At 39.4% G+C, this 20,555-nt stretch overlaps 1 protein-coding gene across 2 annotated transcripts in view; it reads left to right on the plus strand.

Moving 5' to 3' along the window:
* DYNC2H1 (dynein cytoplasmic 2 heavy chain 1) overlaps positions 1-20,555 on the plus strand; it is a 147,931-nt gene that overhangs the window by 86,642 nt on the left and 40,734 nt on the right. For both annotated transcript variants that reach the window (XM_081859973.1, XM_081859974.1), the window contains 12 exons: positions 692-757; positions 2,162-2,212; positions 3,020-3,097; positions 4,329-4,460; positions 7,639-7,711; positions 9,728-9,888; positions 11,107-11,232; positions 12,144-12,254; positions 13,167-13,322; positions 14,566-14,641; positions 18,623-18,834; positions 19,575-19,679. In XM_081859973.1, the coding sequence (XP_081716099.1) occupies positions 692-757; positions 2,162-2,212; positions 3,020-3,097; positions 4,329-4,460; positions 7,639-7,711; positions 9,728-9,888; positions 11,107-11,232; positions 12,144-12,254; positions 13,167-13,322; positions 14,566-14,641; positions 18,623-18,834; positions 19,575-19,679 (1,347 nt within the window). The remainder of the gene's footprint in view (positions 1-691; positions 758-2,161; positions 2,213-3,019; positions 3,098-4,328; positions 4,461-7,638; positions 7,712-9,727; positions 9,889-11,106; positions 11,233-12,143; positions 12,255-13,166; positions 13,323-14,565; positions 14,642-18,622; positions 18,835-19,574; positions 19,680-20,555) is intronic.

Raw genomic sequence — 20,555 nt, forward strand, 5'->3', positions numbered from 1 at the left:
CAGAGGGACTGCTGCTGCTGCTCTGCCTAAAGCTCTGATCCCACCCCTGCCGTGTCAGCAGAGATATTCCTTAGAAGTGACTAAGAGCTAAACAAGACATGATTGTCACATAGTTTGGGGTTGTGTTTAATTTTTCTTTCTGCATTGGGAATATGTAATCTGGATAAGGACTATGCTGTAAATGGAATTAAGCCTTAACTCTTAGCTCCTATTCCCAGTGGGATGAAAGCTTTTATTGGCATCAGTAGTTTTCCCCTCATTATGAATAGGAAGTGTGTGAGGCAGTTCTAATTGGGACCATAGTGGGAGCGAAGAGTTAAAGCAGGCTTCCTCAACCTCGGCCCTCCAGATGTTTTTGGCCTACAACTCCCATGATCCCTAGCTAGCAGGACCAGTGGTCAGGGATGATGGGAATTGTAGTCTCAAAACATCTGGAGGGCTGAGGTTGAGGAAGCCTGAGTTAAAGCCTTCACACCACACTCCCAAACTGGCTTGATGAAAGGAAAATGAGCTACATCTAGTTTCACCCTCAAAGTATGTTGCCAGTTCTCTGAAAATAATATATGGTCTTATAATTAACATTGCCTTTAGTTCCTGTGCATATGTGAAAACTAAATTATAGGGTTTAAATTTCTAGAAAATGTAGCCTAGCATACTGTCCTTAATGTATCTTAACTTTTTGTTACTGTAGGCTGATCAACTGATGTTTGCATTGCATTTTGTGAAAGGCATGCATCCTGAACTTTTTCAAGATAATGTAAGTGATATAGGAATGCTTCCTTTTACATTTGAATGATTTGATAAGCAGAAAATAAATATGAGCACCAGAATATCTTCCAGCTACCCAGCTAAATAAAAAATAGACATAACAAATACAATGCTTTCCCTAAGGACACCGGGACATCTTGTAACATCCCCGGTGGATGTTCCTCTGACAGTTGTAATGCCTGATGAAATATTGCCACCGGATATGAGAGATCCACAGGACGAAATGAAATGGTGGTGTGCAGAGTTTGTGATTCCTTAGCACTATCAGCCCTTAGCTCTCTCCACATTTTGCTAGAACAGCTGTGTGTTATGGGTGTGAGATGTTTTAGAAGTTACTTGTGATTACATAATATACGGCTAAAAATTGACATATAGCTTCAAAGTATAAAACAACATATGAAACAAATGTAGCTACCACTAGTCCTCCATGTGTTTTGGGGGAATTATTCAGGATATTCCTAAAGGCGTACTTAAGGAAAGCAAAGAGCAGCAGAGGGTTTTTTTTCATCAACAAAGATGAGATAAACATTTAAATAATTTCTTTTCCAGATTGCAATATAAGCTTTGTGATTCCACATGTAGTAGACTTCTCTGGTTCAGACAGTACAAAACTGGCAGACCTTGTCTCCGTGGCCTAAGCTTGCTCAATAGATGGTTTTCAGACTAGCAAGAAGGGTATCTTCCCAATGATTCCAGGCCTGCCCTGGTTGGGGGAGAAGATGGTCTCACAGCACTAGTAGGAGCAGTCTACCTCTGACTAATGGGTACTATAGATGTTCCAGCTCAAATGTTCCCTGGAACTGTCACCAGTGCCACCAGTCTCTTTCATACTGACCTCCTGATCCAGGAATCTCAGAAAGTAGCTAAGTACAAAATTATCAGCTGGATATAGGATGGGTTTAGCTGCTCTCTTGCCTGCCACCTCTGCACTTCAAATTCTTTCCACAACTCTCTTCCTTTTACAGGGTTCCAAACACATGCTTTAGTCATTGCTAGCCAATAATTGTCACGTTCACATGTAACACTGAACCAGGAATGAGCCTTAACAAGTGGTGCTTCACACTCTCACGCTCCCTACTACTCCTCCTTGCACATGACCAGGACTTCTGCCAAGGCTACTTTCAAACACAATGCTAAGCTGAGATTCTTTTAATAGTTTAACTAAATTCAGTGCTCCTCCTGTCTATGCTGCAGGAGGAGAGCAGAGGTGTGACATTTCACTTGGGCTTTTTGAGGCTTTTCCATGTTTCAGCGTTGCACGTGAACTGGGGTATTACATTTCTTAAGTCCCTTTGAAAATGTAATACTCATTTCCTTTTGGCTTTCAGAATTTACACTTATGTACGTTACGCTTCAGCATATTTTAACTTGGGTTTCTTTCATTATTTTATAGGAATGGGACACATTTACGGGTGTGATCATTGGAGACATGTTACGAAAATCTGTGAGTCTTAACGGATATTTCTCATGAAAAGTAGTGCACTATAGCTTCCAAATGCCATATACCTCCATGGCCCAGAGGCTTCAGACCTTAAAAACATGTTTGTTTGTTTTTTAACTGTTTTGTGCTGATGAGAATTTCGGACTTTAACCCCAAGCAAGTACCTGATTGGGCCAAACCAGTAGTTCAAGTTCCTGTCATGGGCGGCTCCTTCTGACCACTCTAGACAAGCTGAGATTCCAAATATCATAGGAAGTGGAGACTGCTGTTGTAGTGATTTCATAAGACATAGCAATGTTGAAGAGCTTTATTAAGAGAGATCCCTACTATAGAAAATACTGTAGGTGTTACTCATGAGATCACAGATTGCATTTGGAAATTAGAACTAATCCTGCCCCCCACCCCCCGGAATGATTGAAGAAGAAGAAACCTCTAAAACATGGGTGATTAGGGCATGTCCACATCACTTGTTTTCAGTTTTAGCTGTGTGAGTACAGGTAGTGAAAGATGTGGATATTTCTGAGGCACATTACAAGCAATCAATACAGAAAAGCAATGGTCAAAAGCTATTATTGATTATGCATTTTTATAACTCCAGTATTGTGTCTTCTTCTATACTGCACCTTTCCATAACAAAAATGCACTTTCAAATTATTTTGATTTCAATGAAGTAAGGTTGAGATATGCCTAACACTGCCTTTGAAACTAGTGGAAGTTAAAATGTTTCAATTTTACTGTTCTATACCTTAAAACTTGCGGGTATATGTGAAACATTTTCAAAATACAGTAATCTGTTCTTGTTCTGTTAAGGATTCCCAAAAAAGCATTAGAGACCAAATTCCTTCTTGGATTGAACAGGAAAGAGCATGGGCGGTAGCAACTCTAAAGGTATTATTTCACTTGACGTTTTCTTCAAAAATCAGTTTAACACAAAGAAAATTGATGTTTGCTAATATGATCGGATTAGTTAATTTAAATTTGACTATTCCAAAATGAATTCTTCACTCACTTTCTTGCATTGAAACCACACCCATATAATATATTTTCATTGGCCTGCCTTTTCTAGATAATAATGCAGCAATTGATCTCGTATTGTTGAGGTTCAGTTATATATGTTTATATGTAACGTACTCTTGACTTTTCAGAATGTCTTCTCTGTAGTCCCTGTTTTGCTTCCTCGTTTCTCAATTTACCAAAACAGTATGAATTGCATTAATTAATATTTTAGCAGAAAAATTATACAAATATGGAATAATAATAATAATAATAATAATAATAATAATATGCTGCCCATTTGACTGTGTTGCCCCAGCCACTCTGGACGGCTCCCATCAAAATATTAAAAACACAATAAAACATCAAACATTAAAATTTTTCCTGTACAGGGCTGCCTTCAGATGTCTCCTAAAAGTCAAATAATTGTTTATTTTCTTGACACCTGATGAGAGGGTGTTCCACAGGGCGGGAGTGACTACCAAGAAGGTTCCCTGTTACTTAACTTCTTGCAGTGAGGGAACCACCAGAAGGTGCTTATTTTAAAGCGCTGGGACGGTTGAAGGCACTAAATCAGCATACCAATTTTGGTGGCCTAATTGCTGTGCATTATTTGTGCCTGTGTGTGTGCATGCATGCATTTCCTGGGAAAGTTAGTCACACTTTTGAGCTGTTTTCATTTTGACTGGTATTGTAAAAATTTACTAAGTTGTTAATTTTATGAAGCAATGCATTTTTAGAAATGGAACATTTTCCATGGAAAACCATAGCAGTGGAACAATTCTGTTCCTCATCACTGGGGATGCTGTGAGATTATGCATGGGGTATAGCTTTCATTTCACTAGAAATATATGTAAATGGGACCACATTCTTAAATTAGCAGTGGTCTTATAACTGGCATATTGTTTTGACACATTGGGTACATTATAAGCCACATGAGTGCACTTCTTTAGAAATCAATGAAAAAAGTTACTCCTAAGTAGCTTGTTAAAGGGCTGCAAAGAATGGATTGTTCAACAATTGCAATTATATGACAGTTTATTCAAATTATTCCTTGTTCAGCTATTAAAAATAGATCACTACTTTTTTTGCTGTTAAATATAAAACTTGCACAATTGTTCTTCAGATCTCTCTTCCAAACCTGTATCAGACCATTTGCTTTCAAGATGCACCTCTATGGCAGACTTTCTCACGGAGTTCAATGTGTGAACAAGATTTTCCGTCTATTATTGCAAACAGAATCTCACTCTTTCAACAGGTATACTTTGATATTTCCTTATTTAAATATTAGACCACAGTCTAGCTAAACGTGGCCGTTGCAGCCATGTTCAATGAAACTACTCATCCTTAGTCTCATTGAAACCAGTGCAAGAAGTTTGTCATTGCTAAAATACCATTTGCAGTGGAACTTCGTCAAAATTAAATTTGGTGTTTTAACATGTAATTTTATTATGGCTTGAAGTTGTTTTTTTTTTTAACAAGTAGCAATAAAACAGAGAGAATTACTGATGGCTAGCAGTATAGACCACAGTTCATTCAAAGCAGACTTATTCAAACTTCACAGTGTAACTAACAATATAAAAATACCCAAGACAGTATAACCTCTTTTTAGCATCAGACTGATTTTTCCATGGTGATTTGGAAATAAGTATTATGTTCTCAAGTGGGCACTAGGGCAAATGCTTGTGCGTTTCTGGCCTTGCTTTGTTGTTGGTTAGACTGTGATTTGTGTGGTTTGTGAATTAGATGAGGGTGTGAGTGGTGTGCCTTTATCCCTGTATTAATTCCAGTACTTCTTGGGTTTATTTAAGGGCTTTTAAGTTTATTTTTTCCTCTGAATGTGTGTGTCCATTGGTTTCTTATGCCTGTTTTCCTTTGATTCCTTTTCCAATTTGAAATTGATTCTCCCCATAAATTAGTTGATCGATTTTAACATTCCCTCAATTGATTGTTATTCCCTTAAAAAAATGATTTTCTTGATAAATCTGCTCTTGATGCACTGACATTATTTAACATCTTATTTAAAAAGTTATTTCAAGTTCACACCTTACTAAGCCAGAATTGGCCTGTGAAAATGTGAACAGTGGACCTCGTGGGAATGTTTTGGAGCCTGCAGAGTGATTTTTCTCGGTCTGAAAGGTGGCAAGGCCAGACGGAGCTTGTGTTTTTCACACCAGGCACCAAGAGAAAGTATGATTGGTCTTACCTGAAGAATAGATTTTGGAGGTCTGAATCCATTCACTGGTTGGGTATGACCTCATCCAGTGATGAGGCAAGAGAGCATAGAATTCTGGGAAGCAAGTGTCTCCTCTCTCTGTTTTTTTCCTTCCTGTCTGACTGGGCAGAGGAGGAATGGTGGAGACGGTCTCCAGGTGAGGAGAGGAATAAAAGGTTTATGATATGAGACTTAAGGAAATAAGAACACACTTGTGCCTGTCCTCTGCCCGCCTGCCTACTTTTATTATTAAGATGATAGGATCTTGCCCGAGAAGTAAAATAAATTAATTATATTTTCAAGGACTATAAGCTTTCAATCCATCCTTACTTTTGACTTTTTGACCCAGCTTGCCTTATTAAAATGCAATTATATATATATTTATAATAAATGGCTATAATAAGAAGGAGATTGGCCACTGTTCCTGATTGTCTTGGCAAATCTCTGTATAGAGTTAGCCCATCTGTGCAGGTAAATTTTGGGCTTTGATAAGAGGAAGTTAGTTACTTGTCACCTTCCAGGCAGTAGCAGACAATGCGGGGGAGGGGGGCACATCACTTACCTAACCTCCCTCAGCCCTAGTCACTGCTACCTATCTGGTTAGAGAAGAAGAGGAGGAGTAAGGTCAGAATGGCGGAAACGGACTGGCAAGAGGACTGGATTGGCTCTGCCAGCATGTTTTCAGTGTCTCTGCCTCACTCCTCCTCCTCGCTTGTCTCAGTATGCGTGGCAATTTGGCCAAAGGGAGGCCTTATTATCTACTACATCTTCTGGGGAATAAAACTATCCCTCAGGTAGAGGTCTTAGCCTCTGGGAATCGCAAATGAGGAGAAGTGCTGTTGCACTCCTGTCCTGCTTGTGGACTTTCCACCTGGTTGATGACTCTGAAAACAAGATGCTGGACTAGATGGGACTTTGGTCTGATCCAGCAGGGCTCCTTATGTTCTTACAGTGGGTGCTACAAGGTTTTCTTTCCCCCTGCAGTGCTGCTGTTTTGTCAGCCTCTACCAGCTACATCAGATTGCCATATTGTAAAGAGAGAGAACTGGAAGCATTGACTGACTGAGCAACAGAATTGATACATTAATGTATTAGTCACATATTAAAAACTGCCATTTTAATTGATTTTAATTGGAGCTGTCACCTGTGAGAAGGTTACCAGTGCTGATGGAACTGTTAAAAATTACTTTAAAAAAAAATTCAGGCACTACTTAAGAAGATTATCTGTTCATTTTATTAAAATAAAGCACTCTTTCCATTAAATGCTTTTCAATCTCCCCTATACAACAGCTCACCAATTGGTGTTTATTTTAGTTGCTTAACTTCAAAAGTCAATCACCCAGAAAGCATACTTTAATTGGTTGACAAGCCTAGAAATACTGCAGAATTTATATTGAATTGAGATGATGCAAAAACATCTGCTGTATCAAAACTAAAATTTATCTGGTCCAGGTCTCTTTACTCCCATGGTGACTAGCCAGATTTTTCCAGGACTAACACTGATAAGTCATGTTAATAATCAATTACTTCTGTCCTCCACATATACCATCAATGGCATTCTGAACATGAATATTCCACTACAGTTGTCATAACTAATACCCATTTGCAGATCCAATATCCTTTTAAAAAAAAAAGATCCAATTTAATGGCCATCACCACATCGTGTGGCAGAGAATTTGATAGATTAACTCTCTTGCACTTTTACCTGTCCTGAATCAAGCACCAATTATTTTCATTGAGTGCCTCCTATTACCAAGAATCTGAACCTACAAGTACAGAATTTTTTTAAAAAATCATAACCTCAAAATAACACAGAACAAACAACATATATAACAACTTGTATCTCCCTTATTCGTTGAATTATTGATGTATTTTAAATCAGCATTGTAACTTATCTGGAAAGTCATTTTGTGTACTTTTTTTAAAAAGCTTATATTTTAAAAAGCATACCCAGTTTCTTTTAAAGATTTTTGTATTACCTTTTCCTCCCCTAGCAGGAGGATGGTGCAGGGCAAGGAGAGGGGGGAATTCCGTCTGTGCTAACGTGAATCCTTGCGCTTGTGTTAATCACGTGGTAGTAATCATCATCATCATCATCATAAATTTTATTTATATCTTGCCCTTCCCAGCCGGAACCGGGCTCAGGGCAGCTAACATCAAAAAATGCACACTGGTATTTGATAATATGTTGGAATTTTAATATGACTATATTTGTTTCAAGGTCCTTGTGGTTCAAGCTGTCAGGCCAGATAGACTACAGAGCGCAATGGCCCTTTTCGCATGTAAAGCTCTGGGTAAGTTGATCGTTTTTTAGAACAACATGAGGTAAAAAACAATTACCATATTTTTCGCCCTATAGGACGCACTTTCCCCCCTCCAAAAATAAAGGGGAAATGTGTGTGTGTCCTATGGGGCAGGCTTCAGGAAGCTATCCGCAAGCCTTGCAAGCCCGGCGGGAGTTCCCGCGGGCTTGCAAGGCTTGCGGGCAGCAGCCTGCAGCCCGAAGCACGGGGCGCCCTCCAGAGGGCGCCTCGTGCTTCGCGCAGGTGTCCGCAAGCCTTGCGAGCCCGGCGGGAGTTGCTGCCGGGCTCGCAAGGCTTGCAGATAGCAGCCTGGTCAGGGGTCGGGGGAAGCTCGGGCTTCCCCCAGCCCCAGCCCCGCGGCTGGGGGGGGGGGGAATAATTTTTTTTTATTCATTTCCCCCCCAAACAACGAGGTGCGCCCTATGGGCCAGTGTGCCCTATAGGGCGAAAAATACGATACACCTTGATTCTGGTATGGGTACTATATATTCCAAAGCACATGCATATCCCTATGCAGAGAACCATATGCACATTTAGGTGCTGCATACAGTTTTTCTTTCTGACCCAGTAGCTGAGGCAACATGTGAAGCCATTTTTGAAAACTGAAATCCAGGCAGTGGCTCGGTGGGAGGGAAAATGAGAAAGTGTGGAGTTGATTCAATAGTACTGCAGAACCAGATTCTGTCTGATGTGAAGAGTCATTTATACCTACATGTGGAAAACTCAAGGTTAAGGATTAGAACATGGGGACTTGAGCTGAAGAACACAAGAAAGAAGCAAAATGAAAAATGTGCTTTCCTGTCCCCCCAATTCCTTAGCCACCCTTGCTGCCTCTGGCCGGCACTCATGCAAGCTTATGGCTAGAATTACATGTGCTGAATTAACGGTAGTTATCTTCTAGCAGCTTCTGTGTTTGAAATAAGTGTTTGGCTCCTCCAAATATTTTTGGTCCCTCCGTGGCCAATGTTTTATTTCTAGTGCTGTCATTGGGTAGGGACCAGGAAAATTGACCCTTTGTTTTTTGGACTCTCTCCTCATCCCTGCTCCCAACCTGTTAATCCTTAAATGTCTGCTGCCCTGTAAATGATTTTTTTTTTATTGCTGCTATTGTATTATTAATTTATTGATATTGATATTCTTGATGTTCCACTGGTGTTATTAAACATTGTTAAAATGTTATTTGAAGTCTGCTCAGGATCTCTTCCTAGGAATCTATCCCTTCCCCTTTTGCCCATGAACCAATTTTTGCGGCAGCTTTATTTATATTTTCCTTCATACAAAAGGCAGCTCTTGTCGCTATTCTCATTCTCACCTTTTCTGTTCATTTTTCTACATGGTAACAATCTGTCATTAGAATCTAAGTGTGCACTTACTCATGATTTTTTCAGGAAAGCTTGAAAAATGCTCATCAGACAACACTAAACAGGAAGATGTAGTTTCTTAAAACACTGACAAGTAAATAGCCTGACAGTTGTAACACAGTAGTTCTGCACATGAGTTTGCCTTTTTATGACTGCTTTTGTTGGTGTTAGAGTTTACTTGGAGATTGTGTACATTTTAAACATATCGTTGTACCTTTTACCATTCTCTCTTCATTTTACTAACAGATGTGGTGTGATTTGTAGTGTTCAAGTTCTAAAATGTATCTCCTTTTCAGCTCTAGTATTCGTGTATATGAACTCAAGAGTTGAATTATGGTATTTTTAGCTACAGTAATATGTTTCCAATACAGGCACTTTTATCACCAGCTTCAACATTGCTAGAAAGGAAGGTCAATATCTATGACAGTATCCACCCTGTTGTAGTTTACTGTCTGATTTTTGCAGTATGATTTTCTATAACAAGGTATTTTATAGATCAAAGATCTATTGTTTTGTTTCAAGTGAAATCGGGAACTTGGGAAACTAGTCTATTCCAACCACTGATGCAAAGAGGTAGCTACTCAGAATGCATTCCCAACTTTACTGGTATTTTAAAATTTATATATATATATTTGTCCATTTCTAGGGATCAAAGAGTTGTCACCTCCTCCACTGAATCTGAAACGCTTGTATAAAGAAACACTAGAAATTGAACCTATCTTGATCATTATTTCTCCTGGTGCTGATCCTTCTCAGGAATTACAAGAGCTTGCAAGTGTTGAAAGAAATGGGGAGTGCTACCATCAGGTAAGTTTCATATATGTCAGTGCTTTAAAAAGCCCACAGATTATTTGCCTGGTAAGGGTTCATGCAGGCAAATGCAGAGCTTGTCTGATGCCTAGGGCCAGAAGTGTTGTTAGAAACAAAAAAGTGGCCAATCCCTGGCAGGGCCCCCGGACCAGCTTAGCCCTCAGAGCACCCACCCCTCCTTTCACAGGCCTTTAAAGAAATATGAATATTATCGATGGCTAGACCTGTTTGCTTATTTAGTAGATTTATATACCTCTGTTTGCTGTTTTCAAATTGGTTTACAATATGATTTAATATGATACCACGAATAAAGCAATTTTAAGTCAACTTCAAAACTAATGAAACCGTAACAGAAGAAATCAAGCAGCAATAGGACAAAACAAGAGTTATAAAAGATTTTCCTTGAAAGGAGACATGATCTGGGGCTAAACAAGTCTCCTGGAGGAGGCCATTCCACAACAATTGAGACAGCTACTGAAAAGGCCCTGGTCCTGGTGATTGCTAGCCTTTCTGTTTTCAAATAATGTCATCCTTAGTATGACATCAATAACAAATCAAAAAGCTGGGGTGGGTGGGAGCATTTGGGCAAGATGTTGTGTGAGATACTCTGTGCGCTAAACATTTATCACTTTAAAACCAGCAGCTTGAATTGGGCCAGGAAATGCACTATTTTTATACAAGTTTTATTAATAAATATACTGGAATGAAACAGAAATCCTTTCCTGTTTGTCATGTCTTCTTCTGAAAGTCTACTTTAATATATTTGGCTGCTAAAAACTAGATCTTCCAAATGGAAAGTTGTATAACGCTATGCAAAGACTGATGGAAGCTGTGTTAACTTGCTATTCTGCTTCCCTGTAATAAAAATAAGATGTAAAGTGAAGAGGAAGGACCCTTCAGCTTACACTGAAGTAATTTTGTGTACAATAAAGACACAGAACAAATGTAAATGAGACCAACAGAGCTGCAATCTGTCTCCATTAACTAGAGATGATGTGGTCCAAAATGATTCACAAATAACTGCCAATAGCAATTCTAAACTTACCATATTGTGTATTTTCACAGTGTCATAGTGTGGGAATTCTGTTTATTTCAAAATCTCTCCAAGCAATCTATAAATAAAATTGGAGATAAAACACAGCTAAAACCCATCGTCCAATTAAAAAACTATACATAAAACCATGATAAACTAGAACATTTGATTGTCTTTTGTAGGTTGCTATGGGCCAGGGCCAAGCTGATCTAGCTATTCAGACTGTAAAAGAATGTGCACGAAATGGAGAATGGCTCTGCTTGAAGAATTTGCATCTGGTTGTGTCATGGCTACCCATATTAGAAAAGGTAAGAGAATACACGTGTTCAGCAGCAGGGTCAGATTAAGATCTCCAGAAGCCCTATGCATTGAAAAGAATATGGTGCCCCCCAATTTATTTATTTTTAAAAATACTAAACCATTGAAATAAGGTAAAGGGACCCCCTGACCATTAGGTCCAGTCATGGCCGACTCTGGGGTTGCGGCGCTCATCTCATTTTATTGGCCGAGGGAGCCGGTGTACAGCTTCCGGGTCATGTGGCCAGCATGACTAAGCTGGAGCAACGGGAGCTCACCCCGCCGCAGGGATTCGAATCGCCGACCTTCTGATCGCCAAGTCCTAGGCTCTGTGGTTTAACCCGCAGCGCCACCCGCATCCCTAGTAAATACCATTGAAATACTATGCATTAAATTTCCTTAGGAAAAATATGACATATTTCAGCTGCTTAGAAAAATGTACTGTGCTCCATGGGTTCAAACAACAAAAGACGAGAGGAATCTGTTGGAAGCTGAGTTCAGACATAACCAGAAACTTTGTTTTCCCACTATGTGAATGAGTCTGCACAAACCTTGTGCTTCCATGCTTCCTCGTGTTCTCCTGTTCTACATGGAACAGAAGATCGAAAGCTTTTACTGTGAGTTTTAAGATAACTGCAGTTCCCTATAACATCCAAATTCATGGAAATTGTTTTTTTTAAACACTAGTTTGTGACAACAAGCCAAGACCAAACCATAGTTTCAGATCCTGGCTTATTCCCGCCCTTTGCTTAAGTCAACACTAAAATTTATCTGAAATTATTTTTGGATGAATAAGGCTTGTGCTTCCTTTTGGTGTGTTAAAATATCAATTATTGCCCAAAGTTTTCAGACAGGAATCGTGTGCATCAGTGGTATTGCTTAAATGTTTGTTTGTTTATATAAATACATTTCTTTTCTACAGGAACTGAATAATCTGCAACCCCAGCCTGGTTTTCGTCTTTGGCTGACTGCTGAAGTCCATTCTAAATTTTCTCCTATTTTGCTTCAATCAAGTCTGAAGATAACATATGAGGCAAGATTAAATTACCAGCAAAATATAACATACTGGGGAATTAACAAATAGATTGACACCTAAAGCAACACATAGGATTGTATTCTGAGTTATATGAGCAGATGTTCAGTGGGGAATTTGGGGTTTCCTGTGCCTTCTTTCTCATTGCAGCCTTTGAATTTTTTTTTTTTTTTGGAGTTGGGGACCCTCAGTAAAGTTCTTGGCTATGAGGGCTGCAACGTGAAGGGAGAATCGGCAAAAACCGTTGGGAGTCAGATTGTGCAAGGGGGGCAAACTTCATGCTCTCAGTTTTTCCCCCTTGCCAACAAAGGTCTGTATAGTTAAAGCTATGGTTTTCCCAGTAGTGATGTATGGAAGTGAGAGCTGGACCATAAAGAAGGCTGATCGCCGAAGAATTGATGCTTTTGAATTATGGTGCTGGAGGAGACTCTTGAGAGTCCCATGGACTGCAAGAAGATCAAACCTCTCCATTCTTAAGGAAATCAGCCCTGAATGCTCACTGGAAGGACAGATCCTGAAGCTGAGGCTCCAATACTTTGGCCACCTCATGAGAAGAGAAGACTCCCTTGAAAAGACCCTGATGCTGGGAAAGATGGAGGGCACAAGGAGAAGGGGACGACAGAGGACGAGATGGTTGGACAGTGTTCTCGAAGCTACCAGCATGAGTTTGACCAAACTGCGGGAGGCAGTGGAAGACAGGAGTGCCTGGCGTGCTCTGGTCCATGGGGTCTCGAAGAGTCGGACACGACTAAACGACTAAACAACAACATCTCCATTGTAACTCTTTGTGTCCCCTGCTGTGTGTCACAATGGGCTGTAGCGGGAAGGAGAGGACAGAAATGGTAAAGCCCTATTGCACGACTTCTGCTTGCAGATACTATTTTTATACTAAAACTTTATTTTCTTCCATAGGCACCTCCAGGCCTGAAAAAGAACTTACTGCGAACTTATGAATCCTGGAGTCCAGAGCAAATTAGCAAAAAAGGGAATTTGTCTCGAGCCCATGCTCTCTTTAGCCTGGCTTGGTTTCATGCTGCATGTCAAGAAAGAAGAAATTACATCCCTCAGGTATGAGTCTTACTCATTGTTTATGTTTTTATCTTGTTTTTCGGTTACTAATTGTTTCCTTTCATTTCAGATGTATTTTTAATTTTAAAATAAATTGTGCACCTTCCCTTTCTTGATTTTAAATCAATTAAGTGTTTTAAATTTGTTGTTAGCTGCTCTAAGCCTGGTTTTCTGAACCGGGAAGGGCGGGGTATAAATGAAAAATTATTATTATTATAAAGATTGAACCATAAAGACCAGTGCTGAAAAAGTAAGGGGTGGGTAGGTGGAGCTAATTGAATTCAGTGAACTTTTATTTTTTGTAAGCTAACATTATTTCTGTTGTATGGGAGAAGCTTTATAAAGAAACAGCTTGTTTCATATAATAGCTGTTGTTCCATGTCCACCTAACAGAAGATCCCACGATAAACCCCACTAGCTTCCACTGTTTACTTGCACTAAAATGAACTGTTACAATGTAGTAACTGGGGTTTGTTTTCCCAAACTGGAGTTTTGGTTGAAAGAAGCTGTTTTAAATGCCTGCAGGCCATGCAGCTGTCATAAATTCTTACAATTTGTTTGATTTGGAACTATGCCTTGAGAAAGCTGTCCAGGGGAAGTTTGGGGTGTTTTTTTTTACCCCCCACAAAATTGATACTTGCTCTTATTTTACTTTGGGAGGTCACCATGACTTAAATGAAATAAGACTCTTTCCTCACTTGCCAAAGCTAACCCTGCCTTGTTGTCTTGTGTGGTGCCCCTGTGATTAATTTGGATCCTCACACTTGGGTTTTCCCCCCCTTGAGACCTTTGAATTTTAAAGCATTTGAAAATAACATTATTCTTCAATGTTAATCGTTTTTTTTTTCCTTCTTCCCAAAATTCAGGCTAAAAGCATTGTAAATTAATTAAGAATTCTGGATCTCTGCATTGCTCAGAAACATTGCCTTGCATGTAAGGCCTGAATGGCATAGAGGTTCGGTGTGTTGTGTGTTTTCTGGGATAGCTAGCAGTCCTAGAAATCTGGGTGGTGGTAATCTATAGGTTAGCAGACTGTTTTGGAAGTTCTTTCATTATTTACTGGTCAGTAAACATTCACTCAGACCTGTAGAACGTTTTTAGTCTAGGGTGCCTTAGTCCTGTTTTCTTTTACATTTTTTTTTTACTATGTTTCTCCATGATACATAGTTTTGGACATTTTCTTATCATCATATGGCCATGCACATTTAATAATGAGCAATAGAAACTGCCTTTTCTCTTACAGGGCTGGACCAAATTTTATGAATTTTCTTTATCTGATCTTCGTGCAGGGTATGACATTATTGACAGACTCTTTGAAGGTGAGTCATCTTGTTCTCAGGGAACTCTGGTTTCATTGTCTGACTTCATTTTGCTAAAACCATCCCATGGAATGGAATGGAAGGATAACAATTGCGGAAAAGACTAGGGAAGCACCAAAGCCATTGATCCAAAATACTGTTTATTGTCCTAATTCAAAACAAGACTTTCCTCAGAGGGTGGTTTAAAACTAATTCTTAAATAGTTCATGAGCATATTTACATTAACAATTCATGAATTTTCTCTATATAAGAAAATCTTTGGAAAAGAATGTGGCAATTTTTATAAAAATGTGTAGTTATTCAGATAACTTTGAATGAAGACTAAGAATGGTTGATTTGTCACATGAACATAACTGCATGTATAACTGTGAAAAATGGCAAATAATACACAGATAAATTTGATCATGTCCAAAAGGATGCATTTAAACATCAGTACAAAGTTAATTAGAGGGTTTAATTATTTAAAACATGCTTCTCTGAAAGATTAGGAGGTCACGATACTTAAGCCAGATCAGTCTCAGTGTAGAAAGTTTGAGGATTTTGCTTCACTAGATTCAACAGGGATGTTTGGTACCCCATTGCCTGATGGGGCAGGATGTGAAAGGGGTGCACTTTTATTCACACTTAGCATGAGGTAAATTCTACTGCATTTCTTTCTGACTGAACAGGATTGGTTTTTACCATATTTTTCCTTGGTTCACAATCTAACGGAACCACCTACACCATTGGGGCCTGGTGAGGACCTCAATATCTATCTCCTGCAATGATTTTGCAAAGTTTTTTTGCAGATAAAGTTGCTCAGATTTAGAAAGAGGTAGATTCCACGGTGGTAGTGGGCCAGGAAAGTGTCTGGTCAAGTTGCGTAGGATCGATTCCAATCTGTTACCTCCAAGGATGTGAACAGGCTGCTTGGACAAGTGAAACTGACCACCTGGCCGCTCGCACCAGAGCCCAAACCCAAACCCTTGTGCATTCACCATCCGTGTATACGACGACCCCCAATTTTTGACTATTTTTTAAAGCAAAAAACATTGTCTTATACATGGGAAAATACGGTAATTCTTTTAAATCTTGCAAAGAACTTGTTCCAATAGTTTAAGAGGAATGTGAAGTCCAGCTGGCTGTTACAGGGGGCTTTTTTGCCACTGCTGCAGCAGAGCCAGCAATAAGCAGCTGGCTGCCTTAGGTGGGTTTTTTCCTCTTCCATTGCAGCAACAAAAGGCAGCTGGTTGCCTCTAAGGTCTCTTTATCTAGTACAGCAAGATGCTTCTTTAAATATAAATAAAATATATGTCACAAGGCAACTGACTTTCCAAATTTACTGTTGTCAAAAGGACAGAATTTAATGAAATAGTTTTTATTATAGTCTACATTGTTATTAAGTCTCTGTAAATATTTCAAAATGTTTATCATCATATACAATTTCTTTTTAACATGCAAAGTTTCTGCTTGTCTTCCCACCCTTCCTATCCTGATTTTATTTTTATTTTGACAACGCAATAATAATAAATAAAAATAAATTAAAATGTGCACCCCACCCCCAAGACCTTACCATTGTAAGTATCCAGCCTACCATAATTTCAGCACTTCTTGCAATGGTTTGAGCCCTTTCCGTTTTAACGGTACAAATTCTACAAATATCTTCCATATCTCCCATCTTACCTTAATAGCACGTATTAATTTATCATTCATAGCTATATCCCACACCTCCTTATACCATCCTTCCATTTTATATCCACCTTTTCCCTTCCACTTCCTATCTGCAATAACTCATGCAGTTGTCAGTAAATTTGTGAGCAAGTCCTTCATAGCCTGTGAACCTTCCACACCACCGTAAATTGATAATGCTACCTCTGGACTTTTGTTCAACTTTATTTAAGCCAGTGTGAAATAGTTTTTAACTTTTCTGAGTGTCCATGCTGGGTGGAAAGAAGAAACCTCCCTCCCTCCCTGCCCAACACAGAAGCCAAGCTGCTGGAGACAATAGAGCAGCCTTTTGCTACCCAACAGCAAACTGTGTTTCTGTGGTGAAGACTCTTCTTCCCAACACAGCATGGGGATGGCTAGATGAGGGGTGTGGATGAATAGGGGATTTTCAAACTCCTTACCATGCCTATCGGGACACAGGTGGCGCTTAGGACTTGCCAATCAGAAGGTCAGCGGTTCGAATCCCCGCGGCGGGGTGAGTTCCTGTTGCTCGGTCCCTGCTCCTGCCAACCTAGCAGTTTGAAAGCACGTCAAAGTGCAAGTAGATAAATAGGTACCGCTCCGGCGGGAAGGTAAACGACGTTTCCGTGCGCTGCTCTGGTTCGCCAGAAGTGGCTTAGTCATGCTGGCTACATGACCCAGAAGCTGTATGCCGGCTACCTCGGCCAATAAAGCGAGATGAGTGCCGCAACCCCAGAGTCGGCCACGACTGGACCTAATGGTCAGGGGGTCCCTTTACCTTTTTACCATGCCTATCAGTATGAATCTTGGTATGCCATGCACTTCCTTTCACCTGGAAGCTCTTTTCATTCATCACCCATGTAACCAGTAAGATAGAAATTACTCCGGAACAAGGGTAAAACACTATTTGCGTCGGTCGGAATCCATTCACTGGTTGGGTATGATCTCATCTTGGGTATGACAAGGCAGGAGAGCATAGAATTCTGAGAGGCAGGCATCTCTGTCAGTTTTTTCTCTCCCACCATATGCTCAGAGACCACTTCTTGCTTCATGTATTTTAAAGCCTAAAAATAACATTGGAAGCGGTTTCCAAGACTGAGCATAATTCAAAATAATGCCCGGGGCACTCCCTCTTCAAGAGATGTTCCTTCTTCAAGAAATACTGAAGCACCAGGGAGCTCAAGTTACCTCTGTGTTGGTACGATTCATCCCAAATCAGCAGCTTCTCTGGAGCTAATCTAAGCTTCCACCCTGCGCATTATGTGGGAAGTTACACTATGGGAGGTTGGGCAGAGGAAGTTATCAGTGCGTACAGGTTGATGAGGTGGTGGGTTGTTTGAAACTGAAGACTTTAAGCCTCACTTCCAGAAAGAAAGAAAAACTATAATGCCAAAACTCAAGCATGAAACAGGCAAAGATGCAAACACCAAAAAGTGTGGGGAAAGGGCATATCCCACAACTTCCCAAAAATCCCAGCCAGACTATTTTTCCCTGTCACGCTTTTCTTCTCAACACACCTGGAAATAGATCACTTGGAAATTAAAAAGATAGCTGCCAAGTTAGGCAGAGCTACAACAGTACGTTAAAAACACACACAGAGAAAGTTTAAGTAGAAGGTTTTTGTTGAAACTGGGGAAGGAAGGTAAACAGGTAAGAAAAAAAGGAATCTCCATTTGAAGTGTCTGTCTCTCATTCCTACTGCACTTTGGAGAAGGGGAGGGTTCTATTGCTTTGGGAATATGCTCCAAGAAATTGTCTTTACATTCTCTTATTTGATATACAGTGGTACCTCAGTTTAAGAACAGTCCGGCTTAAAAACAATTTGGTTTACAAACTCCGCAAAACTGGAAATAGTGTCTTGGTTTGAGAATTTTCCCTCGGTCTAAGAACGGAATCTGAATGGTGGAAGGGCAGCGGCGGCGGGAGGCCTCATTAGGGAAAGCACGCCTTGGTTTAAGAACAGTTTTGGTTTAAGAATGGACTTCTGGAACGGATTAAGTTCATAAACCGAGGTACCACTCTATAGATTTCACTTTCTAGAGTGTGTCCTCAGCTGCTGGGCATACTTATGATTTGCTATAAGGAAAGAGGGACTGTCTAATGTCCCTGAGGCCAAAATGGTTAAGGCTCCTTAGGGATCTATAATGGAGGTAATGTCATAGTTAAACGAAAACATTAGGTCATCTGCATAGACATGAGTCACTGCATGGCAGATTCTATTTGCCCACTGTATTAAAGATTGCTTTAATGATGAAATCCGAAACCAAGCCGTAGTGCCATATTTTTACATGCTTTATATTTAATAATTTACAGGCGCCAAAGATTTTCAGTGGGAATTCGTGCATGGTTTATTGGAAAATGCTATTTATGGAGGTCGTATAGATAATTACTTTGATATGAGAGTCCTTAGATCATACCTGGAACAGTTTTTTAATTCCAGAGTCATTGCTGACTCAAATTTCCGGGGCAAGAAGATGAGCAGATTTCCATATTCCATCACTCTCCCTAGCTCCTGCAATATATTGGTGAGTATGTGTCCCTTCTTATCAGATGTTAAAATAATATTAATTTTCTTTGGCTTTATAAAATTGGCAGGTGATTATGCTTCTTGTTGCTTAATTGTAGACCTACTAAAGACTGGTTTTATTATGGCTGCTGGCAAGCTGAAGGCTGACCAGAACTGAGAGAATCTCAGACTTAGAGACTTATAGCTACCTTATTCTGTCAGAACTAGTAGTACAGCTATAAAAAATACAAATCCTGGGCTCGTTGTTTTTTTGGATTGTGGGTAATCATCGGACATCTTTTCCTGATTTGAGCATATGATAAGCTGCATTTTAAAAACAACTCTTGTTGTTTTACTGTTAATCACCACATTATTCTAAGAATTTTTACTCAGAAGTAAATTGAATTAAGCTCACGCAAACTTACTCCCAAGGAAATGTATATAGGATTACAGCCCTAATGATTTTATTGTTAGTTACTTTATTATCAAGTTTAAGCTTATTAAGTTAAAAAAAATAATTTTGTGTCACTTACATTGATTAATAATACTAACCACATCTATGGGCACATTCAAAATTATATATTTATTAGTGTATTCAGAACTCACCTGGCTAAGAACATAACTAAAAGACTGAAATCTAAATCTGAAATTTATTTCCAAAGTATATTACCCACCTGTTTCTCTTCCTTTCATTAAAATAAGAGTGCTCGGATATTATTTTTAATAACATATTGAATACGAGTTTTCCTTTTTGCATAGGATTACCGTCATGTTATTGAAAGTCTTCCAGAAGATGATAAACCTGATTTCTTCGGCTTGCCTGCCAACATTGCTCGCTCATCTCAACGAATGACCAGTTCTCTAGTAAGCGTTTGTTTGTTTGTTTATTATCAAGATGTCAAATCTCACTTGCTAAAAAGATCATATCTATTCAAAAATAAATCTTACAGGGTTCACTGTGATAGTGAAATCTATTGCTTCCAGGGTCATTCCCTTTTTAGGGAAAAGTAAGGAAAATAATTCATTCTGAGGGATAATTGATCAAAGGTGATGAGATTCAGATAAAGGATCTGACGCCTCTTCATACTCAGAACAGTTGTGTTGAACCTGTGTTTTATAGACCATGCTGATCCTATGAATATAAGGAAGGTGTTGGTTACTTCTTCTGTCTTATCCAGGACTCTATATATAGAAGGAATTTCTCTCTTCATATGAGGAGGAAATCTTATCTGTCAGTAGAGTCATGGACAGCCACTCTGCTATAGATTTGGGGAACTTTGGTTCTCTCGTGTTGATATATCACATGTGGTACAGTGGTACCTTGGGTTAAGAACTTTGCTTTAGGATGAGAACAGAAATCTTGCGGCAGCGGTGGGAGGCCCCATTAGCTAAAGTGGTACCTCAGGTTAAGAACAGTCCAGGTTAAGAACGGACCTCCGGAACGAATTAAGTTCTTAACCCGAGGTATCACTGTAATGGGAAGTGTGATGATAAAGACCCCTTTCTGTAATTTTGTGAAGATTTCACTCCTCATGATATTACTGGTAGCCCAGCTACATAGAATCTTATGAAATCACATGCTATCAAATATTAGGTAGTTTTTATTTAATATTTCCAAGTTACATTAAAGAATTTTTTTCAGTAAACTTAGCAGGCAAAACATTCCTCATGTGAATTGTTTGTATAACTAGCTAGAATATGTCCAGCTACATTGGAAGAACCACACAAAGGAATAAACTT

The sequence above is a fragment of the Podarcis erhardii genome, assembly GCF_964252035.2.
Source record: "Podarcis erhardii genome assembly, chromosome: 4".
Taxonomy (NCBI): Eukaryota; Metazoa; Chordata; class Lepidosauria; order Squamata; family Lacertidae; genus Podarcis; species Podarcis erhardii.